The sequence below is a fragment of the Castanea sativa genome, chromosome 8 (genome assembly GCF_040712315.1).
Source record: "Castanea sativa cultivar Marrone di Chiusa Pesio chromosome 8, ASM4071231v1".
NCBI classification, from domain to species: domain Eukaryota; kingdom Viridiplantae; phylum Streptophyta; class Magnoliopsida; order Fagales; family Fagaceae; genus Castanea; species Castanea sativa.
In genome coordinates this window covers 49,196,116-49,222,550 of record NC_134020.1, presented here as the reverse complement: position 1 = coordinate 49,222,550, position 26,435 = coordinate 49,196,116, and the positions used below count along the sequence as shown (strand labels likewise).

At 34.0% G+C, this 26,435-nt stretch overlaps 3 protein-coding genes across 5 annotated transcripts; 1 reads left to right on the top strand and 2 right to left on the bottom strand.

Annotated features, from left to right (window-relative positions):
• Positions 1-3,520: 3,520 nt before the first annotated feature.
• Positions 3,521-6,184, top strand: LOC142607498 (E3 ubiquitin-protein ligase SIRP1-like). 2 transcript variants are annotated; one of them, XM_075779016.1, is made up of 2 exons: positions 3,521-3,770; positions 4,765-6,184. In XM_075779016.1, exon 2 carries the CDS (start codon positions 4,816-4,818, stop codon positions 5,974-5,976), a length of 1,161 nt encoding a protein of 386 aa, XP_075635131.1. In that variant the 5' UTR covers positions 3,521-3,770; positions 4,765-4,815; the 3' UTR covers positions 5,977-6,184. The 2 variants fall into 2 exon arrangements, with proteins under 2 accessions (XP_075635131.1, XP_075635132.1); XM_075779017.1 differs by having other exon boundaries at positions 3,583-4,262.
• Positions 6,185-9,200: 3,016 nt separating this feature from the next.
• On the bottom strand, positions 9,201-13,222 carry LOC142607539 (pyruvate kinase, cytosolic isozyme). The gene is made up of 3 exons (XM_075779077.1): positions 12,782-13,222; positions 10,610-11,071; positions 9,201-10,298 (listed from the first exon to the last, which is right to left on the bottom strand). The coding sequence occupies exons 1-3, from the start codon at positions 12,992-12,994 to the stop codon at positions 9,486-9,488; spliced, it is 1,488 nt and encodes a 495-aa protein (XP_075635192.1). The 5' UTR covers positions 12,995-13,222; the 3' UTR covers positions 9,201-9,485.
• A 2,134-nt stretch (positions 13,223-15,356) lies between these two features.
• On the bottom strand, positions 15,357-23,150 carry LOC142607538 (glucosidase 2 subunit beta). 2 transcript variants are annotated; one of them, XM_075779075.1, is made up of 17 exons: positions 22,823-23,150; positions 22,622-22,741; positions 21,676-21,771; positions 20,922-21,161; positions 19,952-20,184; positions 19,408-19,500; positions 19,216-19,281; positions 18,029-18,353; positions 17,798-17,902; positions 17,606-17,707; positions 17,436-17,493; positions 17,235-17,303; positions 16,493-16,580; positions 16,197-16,258; positions 16,057-16,108; positions 15,861-15,959; positions 15,357-15,767 (listed from the first exon to the last, which is right to left on the bottom strand). In XM_075779075.1, the coding sequence occupies exons 1-16, from the start codon at positions 22,938-22,940 to the stop codon at positions 15,897-15,899; spliced, it is 1,890 nt and encodes a 629-aa protein (XP_075635190.1). In that variant the 5' UTR covers positions 22,941-23,150; the 3' UTR covers positions 15,357-15,767; positions 15,861-15,896. The 2 variants fall into 2 exon arrangements, with proteins under 2 accessions (XP_075635190.1, XP_075635191.1); XM_075779076.1 differs by having other exon boundaries at positions 15,357-15,763.
• Between the last annotated feature and the right edge of the window lie 3,285 nt (positions 23,151-26,435).

Sequence of the window (26,435 nt, the reverse complement as noted above, 5' to 3'; positions counted from 1 at the left end):
CACATCTATTGCTTCTCTCTCTCTCTCTACAAAAATTGGACCACACACACTTCTGAATTTCAAGTCTTATTATTATTATTTTTTACTCCTATTCTCTCTAAGTCCTTAAGCATGACCCAAACGGCACTCTAGAATTCCCATATTAAATTACTTTGTGTTAATGGATTATAGACAAGTATTATTATAAGAAAATTGATTTTTTTAAGGAAAAAAAAATTAAATTTAACGAATGTACTCACAAGTTAATCTAATTTTTTTAATAGTATTATTAGTTTTAAGATATGATAGGATTTAAAATACTAAATCGATCGGTATATATATTATGAAAATAAACGACTAATAAAAACATCGCCGTAATATTACTAAATAGGCATATTCTTCTCTAGATATTTGGTAAATAGCTAATTATATGGGTAAGTACTAATTAAGTTGTCATTTATTGAATATATTCTAAGTGTGTAATAATTATATATTTTTTATAAAGTGTTATGTGTATTATATAATACACAATAAAAAAAATTATGATTTAGGGTATAATTTGTCCTTTAAGAACAATGCATAGATGGATGAAAATGTGATATGGCTAAAGTGGGAGACGTAGGAATTCATATGAATGATTCATTGATTGGATTTGGAGGGACACTTTCACAACAATATATAATTTCACAGCTTTGCAGGTCATGGTCAAAAATTGTGAAGACATGGAATCATGGGTGATGATAGATGGAGCAGTGCAGTAAGATTGAATAGTATATTGTGCATTGGAGGAGACGATACATGTGGGCAAGTATCTAAAATTAATATAGTAAGATGAACATGAATTCTTTTTCAAAAATAAGAAAAGAATACGGTTTTTGTTTTAGTGCATTTGTGCACTTTGGGTATATTTGGAACCGTTTATTTTGTTGAAATTGAAAATTTTTTACTGAAAGAATTGTAGATAAAGGTAAAAATTAGTTGATATAGTACAGTGAGACACTAAGACCCATAAATAGTACTAAAAAGTGCAGTGAAGTCTACAAATAATAGCAAAAATAAGTTAAATAGTAAAATAATTTAATATTTCATTTGCATCCAAACACACTATAATGCAAAATGATACGTACACGTGTTTAGTTGGAATTTTAATTACCAATTGAGGCTGTCATTATCTGTGCTAAGTTAGTGCTTACGTGGCAACAATATATAGCATGTCCACATACAGATGTCACTTCAGTCATCACTATACCCACTCCCTCGATACTAATTGCTCATCACCAAATTAAATATAAAGTTTATTTATTTACTTTTATAGAATGAAAAACCGACGAAACATTGGCGGCCACCGCCACCACAGTCAAATAATCATTTGCACGTCTTAAAATAAATGGATGAAAAATGTTCTTTAAAAAGAAAGTTTATTAACTTAAGCAAAAGCCATTAAATTGTGGTAGCATTTGCTTTTATCGTAGCAAAAAATTCATTACTTAAAAAAAAAAAAATTTAACTCTTGCACAAATGTCTACGTGGCATATTGTGAATAAGGGATAAAAAGTGATAAATTGATGAGAAAGTGATAAGCAATTAATTACAATTTATTATGTAAGATAATTGTGGTACTCACACACTTATTTAAAAAATTAAAAATTAAAAAGATGCCAATTCTAATTTATTTGTGAGCAATTATTTAGTGCTACGGAAACACAATAATTGCATGCTCTTCCATCTCACATAATATTAGGTTTTGTTAATTAAATTCATGTGAGAGAAAGAAATAAACATTTATTATATACTCTTAAAGTAGTATAAATAATAAAGCTTTATTTATAGAGATTATGCATGTGTAATTTTAGTTACATTACATTTTTTAACAAGTTATGTAACTTGTTTAAATAATACACATAAATAGTTTTAGTGTAAACTACGTATTTAGTTCCTATCCTATATACCATATTTTAATTTGGTCCTAACTTTTCAAGTGTGTCAATTTGGTCCATATCTTTTCAATGTTGTGTCAATTTAGTCTTTACCATTATTTTTTGGATAATTGATGACTCGTCTAATGGCCAAAATAAAAAATTAGATTTCTTTGATATGATAATACACAAATTTTATTTTGGTCATTTTCCATGTCATTAATTTTCATCTAAGATATACCGACATGGACCAAATTGACACAATTGAAATATTAGGGACTAAATTGAAATATGGTATATAGAATTAGGATTGTCCACGGGTCAATTCGGGTCGGGTTTGTGCCCAACCCGCAATCGACCCGATGATATTAGATTTCCAGCAAGAAAACCCATCACCGACCACAAAAACCAACGGGTTAGGTCGGGTCGGATTTGTTTAATCGGTGGTTAGATCAATTAAAGTCGGCGAAGATGCTGCTGGAGTTTCCTTTTGGCGACGATCTGTATTTTTCCTCGAATCTAAGAGAAACACACCAAATCGTCACTGGATTTGTGCAAAATTGACTAGATTTGAGCAAAAAAACCAAAACGTCGCCGAATTTACGCAAAACTCATGAGATCTGAGCAAAAAAACCACATCATCTCCGAATTTGTGCAAAACCCGTGAGATTTCCACCGGATCTAAACCATAGTTAAGCAAAACCCACTAGATTGTAGCTAGATCTGAGCGAAAAACGACGGGATCTTGCCAAGATCTCTTCGGATCTAAGCAATCTTGCCGAAAATTGCAATGTAATTTGGTCGGGTCGGGTTTATTTAGGTTTTGGGGAGAAGATCTGAGATAGAATCGTGAAGATCGGATTTTGGAGAGAAAGACCCGCCACTGATTGCCTGAGTAGTTAGATTGGTCGATGATCGACGCGGGTCCTGTTGGATTTATTGGGTGGGTCGAGCCACCGGTTGAGTTGGGCACCCCTATATCGAATAGAACCAAATACCTAGTTTTCCTATAATTTTATAAATTGTCGCATGAAATATTAGAAGTGATTCTTTTAAATTGGTTTAGAGCTAAATTCTGTCCAATCACAAAAGCCATGATGTCCTCTAAGCATGTGAGATAGATGATGTGGACATCCCTCACTTTTGCTACCATAGTTGCCTCTCCTTTGTCAGGAAGAAGTCTCCCAAGTCCACATCTTCTCTTATGACATGCTCACTCTTCCTGGATGGATTGCTTAAATTTCCATTCATTTGATTTGCTTCTCTCTCTTTTTGAATTTTCTTCTTTGGATGTGAAGAAAATTTGGGAAACTAAGGAGACCAAAAAAAAAAAAAAAACTAATTTTCTTTTATAATGTACTCCGTATTTAATAACCAATTCACTTAAAGCAATGTACGGATAATTAATTTAAAAATAGACTCAAACACGAAGGACTAAAAATATAAATTTGAAACATAAAGTAAGAAAATAGAAACAATCAAAAACTTAAAAAAGAGGGAAAAATACAAATTAATTAAAAATTACATTTTAAAAACAGCAAACATGATAAGATGAGAGTAAAAAAACAATAAAATATAGGAAGAGAGAACAAAACAAATAAAAGAAAAAAGGAAATAGTGGAAGAGAAAGAGAGGGGAAAACGCGGTTTGTTGTCCTTGTTCCCAATCAATAGAATCTTTCCATTCTATTGATTGCCATTGTCTTTTCTCCTCTCTCTCTCTCTCTCTCTCTCTCTCGCTATCATTTCATTCCTTCTTTCCTCTCTTACTAATACAATTTAAAAAAAAAAAAAAAAAAAAACACAAGGCTAGAGAAAAAAAAAAAAACCAAAAAAAACACAGCTTTTGTGGTGATGTATTGTGAGGTGGGTTAAGGTAAAGATTTTCAAAACTCTTTTGACTATATATATCTTTTTATGTTATTTATGTTTCCTTTTAATTTAAATTTTTGTTTGACAAACTCAATGATGATGTTATTTCCTTTCCTTTGCTTGTATGGTTGTAATTTTATCTAATATCATAATTGTTGCTTTTTTTTTTTTTGTGATTCTGAATTTATCAAAAAATTTAGGAAAATTTTCTAAATTTATAAAATAAAAAAAATTTATGAAATTTAAGAATTATTAGATGGTTCCAGATCCTTCTCTCTTCTTTTTTTCCAATGACAGTTTTAAAGGGTTTTTTTTCTATGTCTCTCACCTAACTTTCTTTCTCTCTTTCCTTATTTTTATAAAAACATAAATTACTGAGTCTAAACCCTCCTTATTTTCTCTGATATGCAATACCCATGAGCTATATTTTATCATTTTTTTTTTTAGATTTTGGTTTTGGACCTGCTCTCTCCTCTTGTTCCTCTTCTGGGTCTTGGTAAGTGCAAAATTTTTCTCAATCTCATTTCTTTTTATTTATTTGCGGATCCAACAATTTTTGTTATAATATACCAATTTCAAAAACGCATTTTTTTTTTTTTTTTTTTGGGCTTACTAGATTATCTTGGTTCACAATATTAACCAGGTTCTTTTGCTTTTTGGGGTTTGACTTTTGCTTTTTTGAGGTTAATGGGTATGCAAATCTGTGACCTTTATTCTATAATCTCAAACAGTGTTTCTGGGCAATTTTTTAATCTTGGAATTTTGTGGGGTTCCTCTTTTTTTTTTTTTTTTTTTTTTTTTTTTTGGGTGTGGTGGTTGAAAAGGTTGATGATGATTTAGATCTGTGAAAGGCTTGCAAACTGTTTGATTATTTGCCGTTGAATGAATGTTTGACTATGAGGGTTTTTGTGTTGGGGATGGTTGATGTCTATTATTCATTGAATTGCTGTGTTGATTTTATTTTATTTTTTTTAAATTCAATTTTTTGATTGTGACAGAGTCAAAGGTGGTGGTGGTGGTGGTGGTGGGGAAAGAAGAGAGAAGAAAATATGGAGGAAACAATGGCAGCAAGGTATTGGTGTCACAGGTGTTCACAAATGGTGAATCCTGTTATGGAAACTGGTATCAAATGTCCCTTTTGCCAAGATGATTTTATTGAAGAAATGAGCAGCACTGCTGGGGATAACCAAGACCCTGAAACAGAATTTGGATCTGACCGTGCCCTTTCTTTATGGGCCCCTATCTTGCTCGGCATGATGGGCAATCCTCGCCGCCGAGGGCGGACTAGACGTTTTGAATTCGAGGAGGACGAGGAGGAGGATAACAATGATGATAATGGCGAGTCACGCCATGGGGGTGAGGCTGATGCGGAGCGTCAATTGGAATCCATTATTAGGAGGAGGAGAAGAAGCTCAGCTACTATACTACAATTGCTCCAAGGCATTCGAGCTGGAATGCAATCCGAAATGTCTGAGAATTCGGAGGGTGATAGGGATAATAGGGATAGGGATAGAGAGAGGGAAAGAGAAAGAGAAAGAGAACGCGTAATTTTGATCAACCCTTTTAATCAAACTGTGATTGTTCAAGGTTCTTTTGATTCAAACCGGGGTCAAGGTGAGAATCAGAGCTCCATTGGGTCGCTAGGTGATTACTTCATTGGTCCTGGTTTAGATTTATTGCTGCAGCATTTGGCTGAGAATGACCCCAATAGATATGGGACACCACCGGCACAAAAGGAGGCCATTGAAGCATTGCCTACTGTGACAATTAAGGATAATTTGCAGTGTTCAGTGTGTTTAGATGATTTTGAGATGGGTGCTGAAGCAAAGCAGATGCCTTGTAAGCATAAATTTCATAGTGGGTGTATTCTGCCTTGGCTTGAGCTTCATAGTTCTTGTCCAGTATGTAGGTTCCAGCTGCCTGCTGATGAGGCAAAGCGTGATTCAGATGATGGGTCTAGAAACAGTACTAATACCCCAAGAGAGAGTAGTGAGAGCAATGAGAGCAGTCAAGTTAGTGGCGAAGAAGGAGAAGGAGATGGAGATGGGAGAAGTGGAAATACAAGAAGGTTTTCATTTCCATGGCCATTTCCTAGTTTTTTTTCATCTTCAACATCTCAATCTGGTGGAGGTAATTCTTCCTCAACACCGTCATCTTCGTCAGCTAATGCAACTGGAAGTGGGAATGCATCTCAAACAGATGAGAATTGAATATATTTTCCTCAGTCATTATATGAGTTTAATGTTCAATATATTGCCAGACATCCCTTATGTATATATTATCGTACTTGCTGCATCCGAATCTTGCAAGAACGATTTGTGTGTTCAATCTTGTAAATCACCTGCTACCCTCTTAAGAGAATTGCTGTTTTTCTTAATTTGCCTACTGTTATATTGTATAAATTTTTTTTTTCATTCATTGCTTTTATTTTGTGTGTGTTTTAGGTGCTTTGAAAGTTCCAATATGATTGTAATTTCGTGTATGGATTGTCTGCTTGTTTGAATTGGTATATTGATAACAGGAGGTGGAGCCGTTTGATTTGGACCAAACTCCATTATAGATAAGACTTTTAAGAAATGCACCCATGTGGTATCTGATTCTTTCTATGCACTAATTGCTAGATGTTGGGTGTCCGAAACTCTCTACAATAAATAATTTTATTCTTTGGGTCTGTGATTTGAGAAATGTTTAATACTACAAACAATATCTTCTTTTAACAATGCTTTTCCTATTAGCTGATTGTGCTTGGTGATAAAATGTGGGGACAGATGACACGACCTGATTGGTCCAGCCGACAAAAAGTTGCCAGTTCATCACTTCAATTATACGCTGAAACCATGTGAATGGTCTAAAAATGTGTCTCGGTTTTTTCGTTTTGAATTGCACCATTGAGTTATAGGCTTATAGCTCAATTGCCATTTCTCTCGTATAATAATATAATAGAGGACTAATGAGTTTTAGCTCGATTGGCACTTTTTTCTCCTATAATAATTGGTTGGACGATAAAGTTATTGATTTAAGATCCATTGAGTTTATGTGTAGCTTATCATCCAAAAAAATAATAATAACAACAGCTTAAGGGATGAGAGCGGAAATTCATATAAAATTCATTGAATGCATGTGTAACTTAGCATCTAAAAAAATAATAACAATAATAATAGGATAAGGGATGAGGGCGGAGATTCACGATCCATACATTGCAACTTATTGATAAAAAGGAAGAAGAAGAAGGATTTGAATCATGCAATTGTATATGTTTTTGGATGCTAGAATATTGTTTCTGATATAAGAAATTCTGAAAATGAGATGGAGAAATATTGTTTTGGCATGATGGGTTTTTGACTCTTGATTAATTTTTTTTCGTTTTGAAATCTTTCAGTTTTGTTGTGGGCATATATTCAACCAATTTTGGTCTTACATATATTTCAACGTTCATTATTATTATTATTTTTTTCTAGAATGCCAGAATGTTGTTTCTGACATATAAATCCTTGAAGTCTGAAACCAAGATGGAGAATATTTTGATCTATTGGTCATGTTCCTCTTTGTGTAGCAAACTCTTGACAGCTTTCACTGTATAGTCTGTATCAATAATTTTTTTTTTCTAGGGAGTCACCCACTTTTAAACCTTTTTTGCCGAATCAAATGCAAAACTAGTGCTGAGATTGATGAATTATTATTTTTATTTAACTGATGAAATGTATAGATAAATTTTCTTTTGTACTTTGTTTGAGGAATAATCTAGAAACTTTTACTAACATTTCACACAGTCTTTGCCATAGTTAATTGAATTGCAATGGCTCCTAAGTACTTTTGTAAGGTGGAGAATAATGGTAAATTATGTAATACGTAGGTCAAAATTTGCGGTGGATCAATTAAATTTTTTTTGGGTTTCTTGGTCCCTAAAGTATCTTTAAAAAAAAAAGTAAATTATCCCAATTTGTCCTAAACAGTAAACAGCGAAGCAAATGTATACTTCATATAAGATTAGAAAATATAAGCTGTAAGGTGCTATTCACGGCTTCACCTTGTCCATTCTTAGCAAGGAGTTCACTGGTATTTCATATTTGGCGTAATTTACTGATGAAAATAAAAGAGGTTATAACCTTTTGCCAAATCTCTCATTAAAAAAAATATAATGATTAAATCATGTACCCTTTTGCCATGACCATTGCAAATTTTTTTCTGAAATTCCCATTCGTGGTAATGGATTTCTTTATCTTCTTCTTTTAAATTTTTTTTTTTAATCATGGATTTTTTCATCTTAATTCTTATAAAATAAAATAGAAATTTTGAATTCATCATATTTCATGGAATTAATGTGAGTTTATATGGTTTAATCGGTCAAGTCTCTTGTTATTAAATAATTTTTTTTTTTTTAAAGATCGTTAAATAAGGAATTTAATTTTGAATATTATTTACACAAAAAATTAATTGGTGTATTGGACTCATGATAACAAGCAATCACAATAAAACAGACCTCATAGGATCAAATCTTATCATATCTTTGGGGGAAAGAAAAAAGCTATGAAACTGAAATTTAGCATATGCATTTAAATTATGCATTTAGGCAAAGCACACAATGCGCTCTTATCCCCTTCCATTTTCCGTATGGGGAAAATTTGTGTGAAGTGGACATCAAACAAGTAGAGACATACATTTTATCCTTTAATGAGATAGCACCAATACTGATGAGAGAGAGAGAGAGAGAGAGAGAGAGAGAGAGAGAGAGAGAGAGATGTTTTGGGGGTTAATAATAGGATATGTGTAAAAATATTAAATTTATGCACTTAAGATGGGCAAGGCACAGGGGCTGGGGCTCGGGGGTGAGACATATAATTCCTTCCTACTAAAATGAAAAATTTCAAATCTTAGATGGACATTTTCCAATAACCTTTTTTAGAACTAATTTCCAAATGTTTTGAAGAAATCTGAATTTCAATAATGTGAATGAAATTCCTATCTTTCAATATGGATTGAACCATCTTCAAATTATTGCATTACATTTTAGTTTAGGCAACCTTCCTCACATCTAGGTTGTAATGTGGATTTAGGCTTTACAGCCAATCCTGACTGGTACCCAACCAACAACAAATAATACTCACTCTTGCCCACTTAAACAGATTTGGATCCCTGTTTTGGAAATTAAAACAAGTTCTCATAGTTTGCATTTGGATCTAAAGGATTTAAAAAACAATTGCCAGGATAAATTGTTTGATATAGACTTAACAACGAATTATGAATTGAGCTTTAAAGATCATACTCTAAAGATTGCACTTAAACAAAGACATTTTTATATATTATAGATTTAAATTAACATCTGACGTCTAAATCTAATCATTTCTAATGCTCAAATCCATCAATAAATTTCAACGATATAAAAATAAATAAAATTGCATTTTTCATACTCTATTTAAGTCATTTAAACTAACAATTGAAATCCAAATCTTTCTTTTATAATATCTTTATCCAAAGGAACCATTGTGTCAAAGTTTATATGATCAGACATTTGGAGATCTAAATCTCAATGCATTTTTCTCATCAAAACACATTTTACTAGTAATAAAGGTTTCTGTGACCAGAAACAAAAGCAAGGTTGCAAAATCAGAGGCATCATCATTTGCTCACCTTGAGACTAGCCACTTCCGACAAGAGGCAAAAGAGGAAAAAGGGAAACAAAGAGAGAAATAGGCTGTAGGAAAAAGATCGGAAATGATCATCACTTGATGGTCAAGATCTTGATAATAGATGCATTATCAAGCTTATGCAATGCCACAACAGAATCTCCATTCTTGCAGAGACCCTTTTCTTTGGCAAAGTGAATGGCAAACTCCAATGCTTCTTCTGTTGTCTCTGCATCAGAAGCCCTGGCAGATCCTGCGCTTAAAACTGGAATCAATCCACGGAAAATTAGGCTATGCCTTGCTGGAGCTTCATCGCTGCACGACCAGTTAAACAAGTCAGTAGTCATCTCCGGGACAACCACAGACAAGATGGGCATGCCTGGCCTATACTTGGCCACCAATTTTGCAGAACTTCCTCCTCTGGTTAGGACCAAAATAAGAGTTGCTTTTGCTGAGTTGGCTGTTTTGACAGCAGAAGAAGCCAGGCTCTCTAATGGGCTCATGGGCACTGGCGAGTGTTGCATAATTCTTTTGAAGACGTCTCCATAATCAAGGGTGTTTTCTGCTTCTACACAAATTCTGGCCATTGTCCGAACTGCAAGTTCTGGATAAGCTCCAGCAGCTGTTTCACCACTCAGCATCACGCAGTCAGTGCCATCAAGAACTGCATTGGCAACATCAGTAGCTTCAGCTCTAGTTGGCCGAGGAGATTTGATCATTGACTCCAACATCTGCGTTGCAGTCACAACAGGTTTTCCTTGAAAGTTACACTTGTAAATCATCACTTTCTGTGCAAGAAATATCTTTTCAATTGGGATTTCCATTCCAAGGTCACCTCGAGCCACCATAAATGCATCTGAATTTGCAAGGATGTCATCAAAATTTGCAACACCTTCTTGATTTTCAACCTGCCACACAAATTTCAAAATAAAACACAAGTATCGGAATCAAATAGTCAAAACTGACTTGAAAGTGTAAACATGCGGTACTGCTAACGATCTCATAGATATCAGAAAATATCCAGAAAAAACTTCCATATAATTCCAAATGAGGTCATGATGTATTCTCAATAAAATACCCAAAGTAGCAAAAACTGCCAGTTATCCTTTTTAATTGAGGCCAAGGCAATTTCCAAAGTTTGGTTTTGACTTCCACCATAAGCAGCATTGGTGAAACCACATTTCAAGATAATTTAAAGTTTCCACAAACATCAACATACCTTTGACATGAGAAGTATGTTCTTAGCATGTTTCCCAAGCAGCTTCCGAACCTCCACAAGGTCTGAACCTTTTCGAACAAAAGACAAAGCAATCATGTCAATTTTATTGGGAATTCCCCACTTCAAGATGTCCTCCTTGTCTTTCTCTGTTAAAGTTGGGAGATCCACTACAACCCCTGGAAGATTAACATTCTTTCTCTCGCCAAGAACTGCAGTGTTCTCACAGCGACATCGAACCAAACCCAATTTTTTGTCACAAGCTAAAACTTTAAATGAGATAGTGCCATCTGCACAAAGTATCACCATTCCTGGCTGTACATCCACAGCCAACTTCTTGTAGCTCATGCAAATCATATTCTCATCACCCTTTATGCTATAGTCAGTAGATATGGTGATTTCTTGACCCAGTTTCAGCTGGATGGGTTTGCTATCTTTGAGAAATCCAGTTCGAATCTCTGGACCCTGTTACATCAATTAGAAATTAACTCTTTTTCTATATTTTTATTAGTAACTTGATCTAGAACTTTAAAAGCTTGCCACTAGCCACTAGGAATGGCTTACTTGAGGTTTAGATAAAATGAAGAAGAACAATAACAACATTCGGAAATGAAAAAGGTGACAAAATAAATGGAAAAAGAAAAGTCATCACCATAGTTTCAAGGCCATTCAAAATGCCTTACTAAGGAAATGTACTAAAGGAACAAAAACTTCAGGAAACCAAGTTACAATGATCAAGCAAAACAAGAAGGGAAAAACAAGAAAAATATGGTATAACTAAACACTATTTGAGAAGAGTAAAAAAGACAATAGACTTAAACTCAAGATTGAATCGTTCGCAACCCTCAAAGCTTCTGGCATTCCGTTCCTGCCAAATACACCACATCAAACAGTCTGGAACAATCCTCCATATATCTAGACAACAGTTTTTTTTTAGAACATTTGTTTTTTGTTGGTAAACTACACAAGCCCATTAGGTCTTGAACCCCAAGACGTCACCCGCCAACCCATTAGAAATAAGTGTCAGTTGAGCATAGCTCATTGGCTTGTATAAAACATCACATCCACTCCCCATGACACACCTTCTACTCCCCACCCCAAATAAGAAAAAGTTGACCAAAAAACATAAATGATTCATATCACAGCTAGAGGGTCCAAAACATCACTACGACTTCACCTGCCATTACTGACCCAAGTGACCCTCTCCCATTTCCTGTTTACAATGTAGGGTGGTTTTTTTTTTTTTTTGATAGGTAATAAGACTTTTATTGAAAAAAATTGAACATCATGTTCACAATGGTGAAGGCTCTGAAAAAGAAGCAGATACAATATAATCAAAAACTAAAGGAAATAGAGACTAAAAATTCAGATAAAGAAATACAATTTGTACACCCCCAAATACCTAATCATAGTTATTTAGGTAATAGCCAATACCCAATCTTATCCCTAATTTTGGTGGAATATAAATCCAAGACACAAACCACTAAAAATAACTACAAACATTATTAGAAACCTAAAATAAAAAAATAAAAAACATGAAATGGGAATGTTTAAAATAGAATTTAATCACTCTTTTAAAGAATATATACTACCTATATTGAAACAATCCATTACATGGCCAAGATGCAAGTGCCTTGCACCAAAGCAATAGGTCACGAGTTCAAGTCCAAGAATCAACCTTTACCAAAAAATTAGTAACAAGGCTTCCTACCAATCAACTCTCCCAGACCCCCAAAAAAAGTAGGAGTTTGTGCAAGTATATTTGAGATTCTTCTTAATGCAAGTCATAAATTATAATGCCAGAAAGATCATAGACAGTTTTAAATGTGTAAAAAAAAAACATAGACAGTGGGATTGTGGTCCCTTGCACAAGAAACGAATAGCAGGACTCATGGTGAACACTTGGCATAAAATCAAAAACCACAGATTGTGCAATAAGAGTTCAAATAGTATTTGCTTGATCCAACAAACTATATGCCTATATATACGAATGTAAAAGAAAAAGACAAAACCCCATGTGGGTAATTACAAGAAAGGTCACCCAAAAAGCACAGAAACAAACAAAGCCAAAAAAATAAGTGGAGCACGAAAGGCAAACAAAGAAACCGATCGAATAAGAGAGAGAAAAAAAAATGAATACCCAGATGGAGAAAAGGTCTGGAGAGGTGGTTTTACCTTGGTGTCAAGCATGACAGCACAGAGAATACCGGTGTTTTCCATGGCGGTTTTGAGATTGTCGAGGGTTTCCTGGTGGTAGTCGTGAGATCCATGAGAAAAGTTGAAGCGAGCAACGTTCATGCCTGCTCTGAGAAGCTTTTCTAGCATTGGAACCGACCTGGACGCGGGTCCCAAAGTGCACACGATCTTGGTCTTTGGTTTCTGCTCCATTTCCCTTTCTTAACGAAGAAGAAGATTGAAAAAAACAAGAGTAAATCTCCGATGAAAAATGAAGAAGAAGAGGAAGAGTCAAAAGAGTTTTGTTGTGTTTTGAGATTGTAAAAATCTAAATATAAGGAGAGAAAATATGAGATTAAGACTTGAGAGAGAGAGAGAGAGACAGTTGAAAAGGGAAGTAACGAAGGCAGCGTGTTTTGTCAATGGCTCAATGCCCACTACTCCGAACAATGTAATAGGTTTTTTTTATATAGGTTTAGAAGGAGTATTCTTTTGACCCAACCAAAAAAATAATAATAATAAAAAATTTAAAACATTTTCTTGGTGCACAAGGTGTCCTACTTCAAAAAAAAAGTGTTATTAAAATGAAAAATATCTATCTCACAATATTTTTCATAATAAATTATGATAAATTGACACCGACTTTAAATTGAACCAATTGTCACTGAATAAATTAACAATTATCACCATGTACTCTTAATGTAATGGTCACTTCATGAGTAAGAACGGATAGTCAAATTACTTCAAATAAAAAAATTTGTCTTGTATAAAAAAAAGAAAAGAAAACAAACTAACACTCAAGAGTTTTCGGGTGAAATGTTATAAAAATATCTTGCATAGGCACATAGCACTGATAGCAGAATAGCTGCTATAGCACACAATAAAGAAAAGTAATAAAAAAGAAGGTATCATCTATAATATTAGGTGCTAATTATTATTAATTCCAAAACTAACTACTAGGTGGATATGCTTTTTTGTGTTTATCATAAAAAAGAGAATATGCTTTTTTGTTTATTGCTTATAGCGAGAGGGAATTTTTTTTTTTTTAAAGAACCCTGACTCTTTTCGTGCTGGTCTATTTGGATACGTTTTACTAATCATCACTTAATTACTTTAAATATATTACAAAAGATTTATCAAAAAAGTAAATAGTAGAAAAGAAGAAAAATATTTTCAAAGTGTGTAAAAAGTAAAAACACCTCAAAATATGGTGAAAAAGCCTAAAGAGTTGGCTTTTTTGGAAAACGAGAAACGGTTCAGAGCTGTTGGCGGTTGCCGTTGGTTTTAGGATTAGAGAGCGTTTCAAGAGGAAAACCAAAGGGCTGCTATCAACGTCAACAATAGTGAAATTACTTGATGTTTGAATTGAACACCGACAAATGTTTTCTTTCAATAAAATTGGCCTTTGAAGTTTGAACGGGTGTGAAAAATTGGGTCCTCTTGAGTCTTGTCTCTGTATTTTTTCCGCATAAGGTTCCCTAAACCCTAAACACATAAGGAAATGTCTTCTACTTTGACCAATTTTTTACTCTATGATGGTCAAATTTTCATCTTAGTATATGACTTTACAAATTACTAGAAGGTCTTTTATGACCACCATGTGGAAGAACAGTATTTATTATTTCTAATTTTCTGGCTTAAAGGGGCTCATAATAAAGCAGCCCAATGTTTTGAATGGGTGCTAGTGATATTTCATGCCCATAGCACAAGGCCGTTGATTGCTCATAATGAAATTCCAGGTTCAAACTTTTCCCAAACTACACGCTCACAAAGTTAAGTAAAACCTTGGGCTGTTGCCTTTTAACTGGTGCAAACTGCGAAGTCCAAGCACTTTTGCAGTTGGGTTGGTTGTCTCTCATTTATCATCACAGGTTCTACGTGTTTAGCTGTCAATTTCAATATTAAAAAGATAGTCGGCAGGCAATCACGGGACTATGTTTAACGCCTGTTTGGTTAATTTAAGTAATGTTGTTGGGGTGTTTTTAATATGCATGCAAGTAAAATATGTGTAAAATTATTTAAAATGTACAAAAATGTATTAAAACTTACCTACCAAACACCCCCCTAAATATAAATGGGTCGTGGACACTGCCCGGTGCCATTTAAGAAATTGTTGGTTTTTATTTTATGCAGCGTGGAGTTAATGAAGCTAACTTTTTTTTAGTTTCATTTATTACTTTAGCAGTATATTTAGCCTCTCTCTTCAATTCATGCCAATTATTTATTAGTTGTACTTCACAATAACTCATCTTTAAAGATTCCAAATCTTCTATCCTACTTTTTCAGTTCCACTCTATACTCCACCAATAAAAACTTGTCACGTGTTCACCTAATTAATTAAATATTATCATTATTAACTTATTAAATGCTACCGATATTAATCAATAGTAGTATTTAATTAATTAAATGAACATGTGGCAAGTTTTTATTAGTAGAGTATAAAGTGGAGCAGGAAAAGTGAGACAGAAAGGTATCATATGATGCGCCGTTAACATTTTTCTAAATCTAATACCACTTTCGAAACTCGATTCCCCACAATGATATGTTTTTAAAAAAAAAATTGATCTCAGTTACATTTAAAAAAACAAAGATTCAACTAATGAAAGTACTTTCCACTGATTATCATCACCAGTAATACTAAGGAACTATCATGTCTCGGAATCAACCACTCTAAAAAAATTAAGGATAAGACTGCTTGCTGGTGAAGTTTTGTGCACTAGATGTATCATTTTGTGCAACAATCACACTTGACTTTTAGTATTACTTAGTACTACTACTTAAATTAACCTCAATTCAAGAATGTAACTCAGGATGAATATCAAGACGAGTCTAGCTAAGCCCAACTTGAAATGAGGGCTCGCAAGTCCCAAGGCTCAACCTCAATCCATCTCCCCCACAAAAAACAACTGCCATATCAAGTGTGCTCCGGAACAGAAAAATTTCAGGAGTCCACCTCAGACGTTGCGTTTAACATTTTGCAAACTACCTGCCCAAAAGCCGCATTATACATTTCTTAACCTTGGACATTGAATAGATTAGTTTCCCATTATCAAATGATCACTTTAATCAGTCAGCTTACTCTAAATCCATTCGAGGGCAAATCCATCCAGAAAGTTCAAAGTTCATCGTGGCTTTGTGGTTGTTCTTTATTCATCAACTCTAGTTTATGTTGCAGTTCCTGTCACATTTCATTGTTTACCCATTCTACCGTCAGGATTTAGTGCAGGAGACAAGCAACAAACACCGCAAATTATTTAGGATTGAGAAAAAAATACCTTAAGCTTTTCTTCTAGGCATAGAGCTGGGGTAGATAACAATGCCACATATCTGCCATGACAACATTAACAATGAGAGAGATAGAGAGACAGGGAGACAGACAGAGACAGACAGAGAGGGAGAAGATAGCAATTCTTACTCGCAACGACTTGGTTCATCTACATCAGCAACCTCATTTTTCAGTCCACATCTTAGCCTGACCTGTGAATCAACGCAGAGAATTGCAGGGATATATCAAGAAAAAAGGGCATTTAGTTCTTTTCAGAGGCACTTCTAGTAAAACTTGGTGGCCTACAGTAACAACCTTTTTTTATAAGCATGATTGCCAGCTAAAGCAACCACTGAAGCCACAACCTCACTCACCCTTTGAAAAAGGGCATTTTACACCAAAGAAAACAAAGACATGACTCAACTTTATAGCATGAGAATAAGTACCTTCAAACTTCTATCAGGCCCATTCCAGCATTTGTCACCATTTGAAAACATCATGACTCGGTATGAATCCTCAAATTTGTCCCAGCGCCTATGATCCAGAGAGAAATGGAGAGAAAGAAACAGCAAGTAAGCTGATTGAGAATAGAATAAAACACATGAGAGAGAGAGAGAGAGAGAAATGTCACAGCAAGTAGAGGGACGTGGTGTCTGTGTCACACATATACACAACGTAAATCAGATACAAAAATGATAAACCCATATCCTTAAATATTTCCAAAAGTGCTAGAACAAAAATAACAGAATATCAGAAGCACCAACAACCGGCCATGACTCTACTGAGAGAAGACCAACAAGATAAGGTGGTCTGTACGGATTAGAATGTTACCATTTATTTGTGCTCCATACCAGGAGATGTAACCAACTGAGCAATGGCACAATTATGTCATAATTTTATTGTTCAATGTTGCATTCTTCTCGATGCATGGATATCAATCTAGAATTAAACTGATTGGTTCAACAACTAAGATGCATTCAAAGTCTCTGACAAAGATCTCCCGGGCAGAAGAAATAACAATAATAGATTATAAATTATTGTTTAGATAATAGACAACAAATGATACCTAGATAATATTGTTTAGATCCTTCTTCTGGTTTACCTAAAATATCACCTCAAAATATATACACACAAAAAGAACCAAGGAACCTAGAAATGTAAGGGAGAATATATGTAAGAGATACCAACCCCAAACGAGTTGTAGTATGGCTCTCCTCCTGGGAAGCTTGTTTGTATGGGCAGACTTTGTAAACATACCTGAACCAAGATTTTTTTATTGCCCAAATGTTAAAAAAAAAAAATTGAAAATAAACAGCATTGCAATGTACTTAAAAAAACCCATTATATCATGAAGACAATAAACTATTAGACTAAGACAAAATTTGTAACTTGTTCTGCTTGCTCTCAAAGCAACGATCATAGAATGAATAAAACTCCTTCTCCGGCCCTGCAATAATAAATCCAAGTTTAGCGTATGGAAGCCAAGCTAACAACTAACTTTCTCACAATGAAGACAAAACCTACAGCATAAATACAGACACAGTTCATTATGTACTAACCAAAATCCTGTTTAAGCTTCTGCGACAAACTTGATATTCTTGACTGAAGTTTAGATAACTTGGCACTGGAATCATCATATTCTTTGCGTACACTAGCAGCCTCTAAAGAAGCCAAAATGAAACAGATAAGCCATTTCCTTGCACTTATTTCCAGTGTTAGTAACTGAATATAGCATAAAAATTCAGTTATACCTGTCTGGTTTACTGGAGTCTGGAAAATATTAACAGCACGTAGAACGTTTTGTACAGTTTTTTGTATCTTCTCCAACCAAGAAGGGTTACTTGGGGTTGTTATATCTAAATGATGATTTGGTTAGTAAAAAATTAGGAGTATATCATTATAAAAAAAACAAACAGATTTTTTTTTTTTTTTTTTAAAGGAGGCACAAACAACAAATTCACCAGGAACAAACTGTTGCAAACCTGACAAGTCTGGTTCAGTGTCTGAGTCAGATTTGTATGAACCAGAATCATAATGATCCTCCTCTCTAAAATCTTCATCTACCTCATCTTCCATATCTTCATCCTCATATCTTTGGTTGTCATCATCTGTTTCCGAAGCATAGCCATCATCTTCCTCATCATGTGTGGCCTTATGCATCTCCTCATGGCCTCCATGATCTTTATCTTTTGCAGCATCAACTTCTTCAGTTTGTTTCTCAGTATTCTCTCCTGTCCAGCGAGAAGCAACAAGGCGACCCAACTCTTCCTTTGATAATCCCTCAGTCTTTTCAGATGCATCGTTCCCCTAAAGATACCAAGGAATGTTGTAATTTAAGATTCCAAGAAAATTTAGAAACTTTGGAAAGTGCCCCTCCCCTCTTTGGAAAAAGAAAAGGCTGATGATGGAAAACATATCTTAACTCTCTCTCTCTCTCTCTCTCTCACACGCACACACACACATGCATATCATTTATATTTAAATTCAGTCAAAGCTACTAGACATTGTAAAACTCGAGAATGTAACACATACAAACTCCGACACCTCTCAAAAACCATTCCCCACAGATATTAGTGACTCATATTTCCTACACAACTATTTCTACTTGAATGCCCATCTAGAAGTAGTCAACATAATATTTGCATACCCTCATCCACACTCACCCTATAATTTTGTTTATAGAATTTTTATATTAAAAATATCAGTCAATGTGGAATTGGTCCACCCTAGACTAGAATTTTATTAGACTAAAACGAAATCTTAGTCATTTTCAAAATCTCAAGGGTGAAAATCTCCAAATACCTCTCTTTATCTTTACCTATTAGCAAATGAAACGTACATACCATATCCATAACACAATGATATTTGTAAGAAATAATATGGCAATATTCCAATAAGTTAAAGCTGAACTGGAATTTCCTTCTCCCATAATAATTGGTTGGAGGGTGAGATCATGGGTTCAACACCCACTAGGTATGTAACTTACCAATCAAAAAATGAAATAGAATGACACTTTATTGAATAGTTAGGTATTAACAAGTCGGGCAATCAAGTGGTATGATAAGTTGGATTTGGAGATATAATAGAGGACATGAATGAAGAAATTTATATTTCCAATTAATAGAATTGAAGAGAAAAATATCACAACACTGGCTTTATGAGGAGATACCTTGCTTTCAGAATCATGAACAGTTTCAGGGATAACTGCAGACTCTTCCTTTGCTTCTGCTGCATGCTGTATTGAGATAAAAATATCTAGAAAAGATCAGATAATGACATTCTTTGCGAGTTCACTTCCCTCCATATCTATTTGGAAAAAAGAGGGGGGGGGGGGGGGATATAACTTTAGGGAGGATTTTACCTGTTCTACTCCATCAACAAGAGATCCTTCATTCCCAGAGTCATCACTGTACTCTACTTCAGCTTCTGACTCATCATTTTCAGTTACAACATCCTATTAAAAGGCTGTGAATGAGAAACTAGTAGATATAAACTTATTTACAATACAGAGGAAAAGTCACTATTGTCACAGGCCAAGCACAGGTAATTCGACACCTATGATTATACACAAGTTTGTGGTTGCATGCAGGCATGGGCAACTATAGGTATGTACAACATTTATCTGACAAAGTTCAATAGTAAACATAAAAATTACAAATGATGCCTATTGAAGGAAGATTAATCACCCACAGTTTCAGAAGTTTCATAGTGTATCATGTATTCTCTTTTCGTCTTTTAGCTTAACTAGTTGAAAGATGTGCACAATACGGGCAATTTATAAGCATTTGACAACCCTAACATTTACAATGAAGAGAAAATCATATGAAATTTTGTGTACAGTACACACAATACGTGTAAAGGTTGGTTGAAATTCAGCATCATATTAATTTGAAAATTAAAATAACCTGATCTGCAGAAGAATCTTCCAAAGTTCCAATGTCATCAACATGCATACTTTCAATGGGCTTTTCTTCATTGTTAGTTTTCTCCTCAGCTTCACTTGTCCCCTGATTAGCTTCCTGCTCAGTTTTGCTCTTTTCCTGGTTAGCCTTCTCCTCAGCTTCTTTTCTTTCCTTCTCTTCTTTCTCTTTCCGTAATCGTTCTTTCTCCTCTGCCTTTTCAATTTCATCCTTACGCTCTACATGGAAGGTGATGCAAACAACAATTACATGGTGGTAAACTTCATATTACAAAATAATCACAAAGGATATTCAAGTAAGACAGCAATATCTATCAGTCAGAAAGAGGACCAAGGTCACTAGAGTAAAATAAAAAACTCTATGTTTTCTAGAAGATTAACAGCAGATGGCTCATCATGTCTCTTATAGTCCTCTTCATTACAAATCAGAATAGCAACCTTTGTCCCCTTATTCTCAAATCTAACGTCGCTGCATCAGTCTATAACTACTATATTCTGTTGAAGTTATGCAGTAACTAGAACATCTTCTAGTAGTTCCTAGCGTTTCAAAACAAGGAAATTGCTATTTTCTAATTGGAATATTCAAAATGTGGCTCACCACTTGTACTTAGATGGAGTTTGGATAGCATTTATCACCAGTGTTTGTGCGTTTTGCTGAAATAATGTGGGTCCCATGGCACTTTTCACGGACTCATAAAAGTCATCCAAACACAAATTTCAATATAAATTTGGGTCCCACAGCACTATTCACACATTTAAAAATTATTTTGCTACGGTGTTTTCAGTTTTTAGCAAATAAGTGGTATCCAAACATGCTCTTAATCTTCTAAACAAAATATTCAACTTTGATTAGCTGGGCTACAACCTAGGGATAAACACAATGATTACGATTATATTTACTTGAAAATAAACAACAAGAAAAGGGCACAACATGGACACAAGTCACACAACTATACCTTTAAGCTGTTCAACAAGCACCTTCAGTATTTTTTCTTCGTCTTTCAACTTTAACAGTTCCGCCTCATCTTTTGCCAGAGATAGTTTTGCTTGTTCAACGTCCTGCTTTCGTAAAGTGACACCTTCTTGATATGTAGCAATCTTTTTCTTCAACTTGTCTCTAGCCACTTTGCCAGCCTCCCAGCAAGTATTTGGGCACTTCACCTTACCATCATACTCATCACTCCCATCACAGCAGTCTACATATCGTAGACAGGTAAGATTAAATTACAAAGTGAGTCAGGTAAACAATTGAGATACAACAGAAAATCTAGACACAAACAGCGTTTAAAGGAAGATAACAAAACTTCTTAGTTGCGAGCCCATGGAAGTGAAGGTATAATATCAAAGGCAGGAAGCAGTTTTCCTTCAAGGTACACTGAACTATATCTTTTAAAAACAAAATTTTTTCTATACGCTTCCAAATAGCGCCAACTGCTGTCTCCTAAACTGTCTTCTTTTTTTTTTTTTTTAAGGATAAGTAAGGTCTCCTAAACTATCTTGGATGTTACCCCTTTATTTCTTATGATATATCAGGCTTCATTCAATCCTCTTAGTGTTGCATTGGATAAGAGGGAAAATGATAGTTGGGTTGGCTACTTCAGCAATGAAAAATGTAACATTTTTTTGTATAGTAATTCAAGTCAAAAGGAAAGCTCATCAAGTAAAAACTAAAAAGTGAAGTGGCTAGTCAATTAAGCAAAAAAAACTTACCACATATACCATCATTCACTCTAGAAGAATATAAGAAAAGAGGAGCATGTCCTGAATTCCGACAATAGAATTTTCCCAAGGGGCATGCCGAGGTACCTAAAACCCACAAAAGAATATGTGAACTAAAGTAATAGAGAAATAACAGAAATATCTTTCATAATGAAAAGAATTACAATGACTTGTACTTCGAGTGCAATGATCAAAGAAATAAATGTGGACACCTAATTCCATTTGCAATGAAGATAGAATAGATAAACAAAAAACGAAACCACACTGTGATATGATAATGTAATGTAATTCCCAATAGAGCAAAAAGAAGGCTCTCTCTTAGCAATTCTTGAAAAATTAGGATAGAGCATGGTGGGGATATGACAATTTTTTATTATTATGTATTTATATGTTTATTTTAAGTTTGAAAATAAATAACAATTATAAAAAATTTTAAAATATATCTAAATTCAAAGTTTTTTCCAAAAAAAAATATATATATATATATATGTATATATGTTTTTCCTCCACACAATGAGGACATGCATGTAGGAGTGTCCCCCGCTGGCTTGTCTGACAAGGACAAGTGTCGGACACGGACATGCTGGAGATTTTGGAGTGTATGGGCTTCTTAGGAGGTAACACCAAATCCAGGAGCTTAGTGCAGGACCCCTTCTAACAAATTGAACAAAAAGTAAGGTTGAACAGACTACCTATGCTTATAAAGTTGAACAGAATATCAAAAAGTGAATCATGAAATCTCCATATACATCTATTCCTGAATGATTCTAAAGCTAAATATAACAAATAAAGACAGCCCATCTTCCAATATGGTACAAAAAACAACCAAACATATATGATTTCATTGATTTCTAAGAAATTAAAATATACCCATTTGATCAAAATCAATAAATCAATGAGAAAATTTCATAGAAGGGTAAAGGAAAGAAATAGAAACCAGGCTCGTCAGTGCCATCAGGGCAGTCACAGAAGTCATCATTGAGCTGGGTTTTGCTGAATTTCTTTGATCCATCTTTACATTTTATCCAATCCGATGATGTCTTGTAATATTTCTCATCTGTGTCAACAAAAAATACTTCATACCATCAGTATCCAATAAAATAAAAAATAAAAAAACTTGTTTAGGAAATGGGGTCACCTTCAGGAGCAATTCCGAGAAGTGGGTGTTTGAGAGGAGAAGAAGATGAAGACGCTGATCCAAATATGAAAGGTGAGATCAAAAGCGCAATACATATGAGACCCAAACTTGGCTTCATCTTCTACTTCTGAGTTCTGCCCAATGCACCTACTTTTCTTTTCTTTTCTTTACTCTCTGTGATTTGTTTTAGCTCTAAACGAGCGAGAGAGAGAACTGAAAACCTCTTTGTAAAATGTGGTGTGATAGACAGACTGGTCAAAATTAGGAAACCACAATGAACACAAGCGTTGGGGGCATTGTCGAGTGCCAAACGACGTTGTTTTTTTCTACACACTTAGGGTCCGTTTGGATAGAACTTATTGCTGAAAATTGAAAACTGAAAACTGAAAACACTGTAGCAAAATAATTTTAAAATGTGTGAATAGTACCGTGGGACCCATTTTTAATGAAAAAGTTGCTTAAAGGTAAAATTTGTGGGTCTGTAAACAGTGCACGAATGCACTGTTCACAGAAAATTGGGTCAACACTTGCGGCTGGAGGAAAAAAAAAAAAAAAACACAAAACACAAAACACAAAACGCGGACGCAGAAACGCCTATCCAAACTCCACCTTACTGTACTTAGGTTCGGTTTCTATATTTGCACCTTTTGCCTTTATATTTGCACCTTTGCCCTAAAAGTTTGGACCTATTTTCATTTTTGTTCTTTCTGTTCAATTTTCAAGGATTTTTTTTTCAAAATAATACTAAAACTTAAACAATTTTGTTAGTTAGCATGTTTCAAAAGTATTTAGCAAAATAACATCTCGAGGGCAAGGGGCTCAATTTTGTTGTGCTAATCAAGCATAATAAACTCAAGTTCCATGGAATTTGAGCTTCAAAGACTCGACTTCCAATAATCCCAGACAGCTACACAAAGAAGATGAACAAACCTGAAGACGAAGAAGAAACCCAAACAGAAACACAAAGAAACAATCGGCTTAGACTTTAGGCAGTGACAGCGAAGGTTCCAGAGGCGGTGGCGGTGAAGCTCAAAGTGAAGGTTTGCCGAATTCCTTAATTTTCTTGTTTGGGTAAAGCGGTTTGATGATGATTTGTTATTTTTCTTGTCTGAATCTTTGGTTTGATGATGATTTTCTTTTTGGGTTTGTTAGAAATCGAATCTTAAAGACTCAAATTCCATGGAAAACAAGTTTATTACACTTGATTTAGAACCACAAAATCGATTCTCACACACTTGAGATGTTAGTTTGTTAAATAGTTTTAAAAATATGCTAATTAATAAAATCCAATTTTCGAAATAATCATTATGTCCTTCCCCGTTAGTATTATGATCATTAAGTGTCATGTAAGTGCTTAATCATATGGACACATCAACCATATTTTGTTAGATTTTCCAAAAAGCCAATCTACCCATATATTTAAATTTAATTGAACAAAAATAAAGTAAGAAAAGTAATTAAGAAGTACAAAGATAGTGTCACTTCAAAACGAAAACAAAAGATCAAGTCGCAGTTGAATGACACGATGAGATCATGGACATCAAGTTCAACACCAAAATAACGTACTCTAGCATTAAAGGGAGGGATGTTGTGGAGGTTCTAGTCGATCATCACTTACGCTTAAAATGTTTCTCTCTTCTTTCCATTAATTCACACTTTAGATGATTGATTTTGGTATTTTTATCCTTATGAGCATTTTTCCTAGTAAATTAATGGTAGACTTGTTAGGATTAGTTCCCTAAAATCTCATTGTATGATGTAATGTATGACATTATGTTATAAATAATTAAGTTTTTTTTTAATCTAAAATAATAGTAACATGAATATTTGGACAGTATCATATAGACCTTGAGATACATAGTATGTGATTTAGTGGCAGAAGATATAAATCACAAGTTATTTGTAAGTTCAAAACTTTAGTTTGTAGCCGGTGATAAAATTGGGACTTCATCTGTGAAGATTATAACATGTCAACTAAGATGATTTGTCTTGATCAAGGAAGTTGAAACTTTTAGTTGATATGTTAATATGCTTTAAGTGTATAAGACATATTAAATTGAACCGCTGTGAGATTAATTATTTAATTAACATCTGTTGCTTGAATAATAAATCTCACGACTTCTATTTTTATAGATTTTCAATTCTAAGAGAATTGTGAACCCGATCATGAAATACAGATCGTTTTGTATATCAAGAATGAAATCTAATTTAACGGTCAAAGTCTTAATATGTTAGGTAACCGTATATAGTGTTGGGGGAACACATATTCTTAAGATGAAATCTATAATCTTTTTCTTAGAGACACGAAATATCTTCTTCAGATAAATTTAACGAGAATTGGTTATTCAATTCCAGCCACTTTAGTTAAGAGTTACTAAATTATATATATATATTGAAATAAGATTTCATAAAATATATGAATAACCAAAAGATTAAACCGGAGACTTAAGGAATAAAATAGTTGTTTACAAAGTGACAGTTTATTATGACTTTATTTACTATGGATTTTTCATGGAGGCGTCAAATGATATTCTCTCCGTCCCACTTTGTTTGTCCTCTATTCCATTTTGGGATGTCCTAAAATATTGTCCTGTTTTTAAAAATAAAAGATATTAGTTTACTAATGTTCCTATTATACCCCTACTTTATTTTCAAAACTATTTGAAAAGAAAACTAAAAAAAATCAATCTAATTGAGGTCACCTTTTTAATTACCTCATTAAGAATAACTAATTTTTTAAAAAAACTAATAAATTTATTTAAGAGTAATTTTGTAAACTTATACATTTTTATAAGGCAGACAAGACAATAAATAATGTTCTCTTAAAAAGTTTGACTTTTCAAACAAGACAAACAAAGTGGGACAGAGGGAGTATTAAATTAGAGTCTTGGGATATAATTTATTAATAAGGCCTAGAGTGCAATTATATTTCTATAGTGATACAGGTACTTGTTATATAATTAATGGTAATTTTAAGCTTGTCAAGAGTTGATAGATAAACCTGAAGCCCATTGGAGTTAGAGCCTTATTTGTCCCTTTGGTCCATCTTAAGCTACACACTAAGAGGGCGTTTGGATTCCACTGAAAAATGCTGCGTTTGCGTTTTCAGTTTTTTTTTTTTTTTTTTTTTTTTTTTTTTTTTTTCCAGCCGCAGTTGTTGACCCAGTCTTCTGTGAACAGTGCATTCGTGCACTGTTCACGGACCCACAAATTTCACTTTTCAGCAACTTTTTCATTAAAAATGGGTCCCGCGGTACTATTCACACATTTTAAAATTATTTTGCTACAGTGTTTTCAGTTTTTAGCAATAAGTTCTATTCAAACAGACCCTAAAGCCTAATTGGGTTGGCCTAAAAGGCTAACCTAATTAGATAATCAGTTGTTTATTTAATAATAGTTATTAAATAAACTAATTACCTAGGCAGTTAATACGTACTTATGATTAAAAAAAAAAAACAATTTTCTCTAAAACATCTTTTGAATACATTTTTCCAAAAGAAAAATTATTGAACTAATTGAGAAACCACATATTTTAGGCATATGTGGAATTAGGGAAAATATTGAAATTCTCCCTAAGTTCAATCTTCTTTTTGTTTTGAATTTTACTACATCA

Coding starts and splice junctions, on each gene's coding strand:
- LOC142607498 (XM_075779016.1), top strand. CDS start 4,816: ATGGAGGAAACAATGGCAGCAAGGTATTGGTGTCACAGGTGTTCACAA.
- LOC142607539 (XM_075779077.1), bottom strand. CDS start 12,994: ATGGAGCAGAAACCAAAGACCAAGATCGTGTGCACTTTGGGACCCGCG. Junction 11,072..12,781: donor CTGTCATGCTTGACACCAAG/GTAAAACCACCT, acceptor TTGATGTAACAG/GGTCCAGAGATTCGAACTGG. Junction 10,299..10,609: donor ACATACTTCTCATGTCAAAG/GTATGTTGATGT, acceptor TTTGTGTGGCAG/GTTGAAAATCAAGAAGGTGT.
- LOC142607538 (XM_075779075.1), bottom strand. CDS start 22,940: ATGAAGCCAAGTTTGGGTCTCATATGTATTGCGCTTTTGATCTCACCT. Junction 22,742..22,822: donor TCTCGGAATTGCTCCTGAAG/GTGACCCCATTT, acceptor TTGTTGACACAG/ATGAGAAATATTACAAGACA. Junction 18,354..19,215: donor TTCATGATTCTGAAAGCAAG/GTATCTCCTCAT, acceptor TGGTATCTTTAG/GGGAACGATGCATCTGAAAA.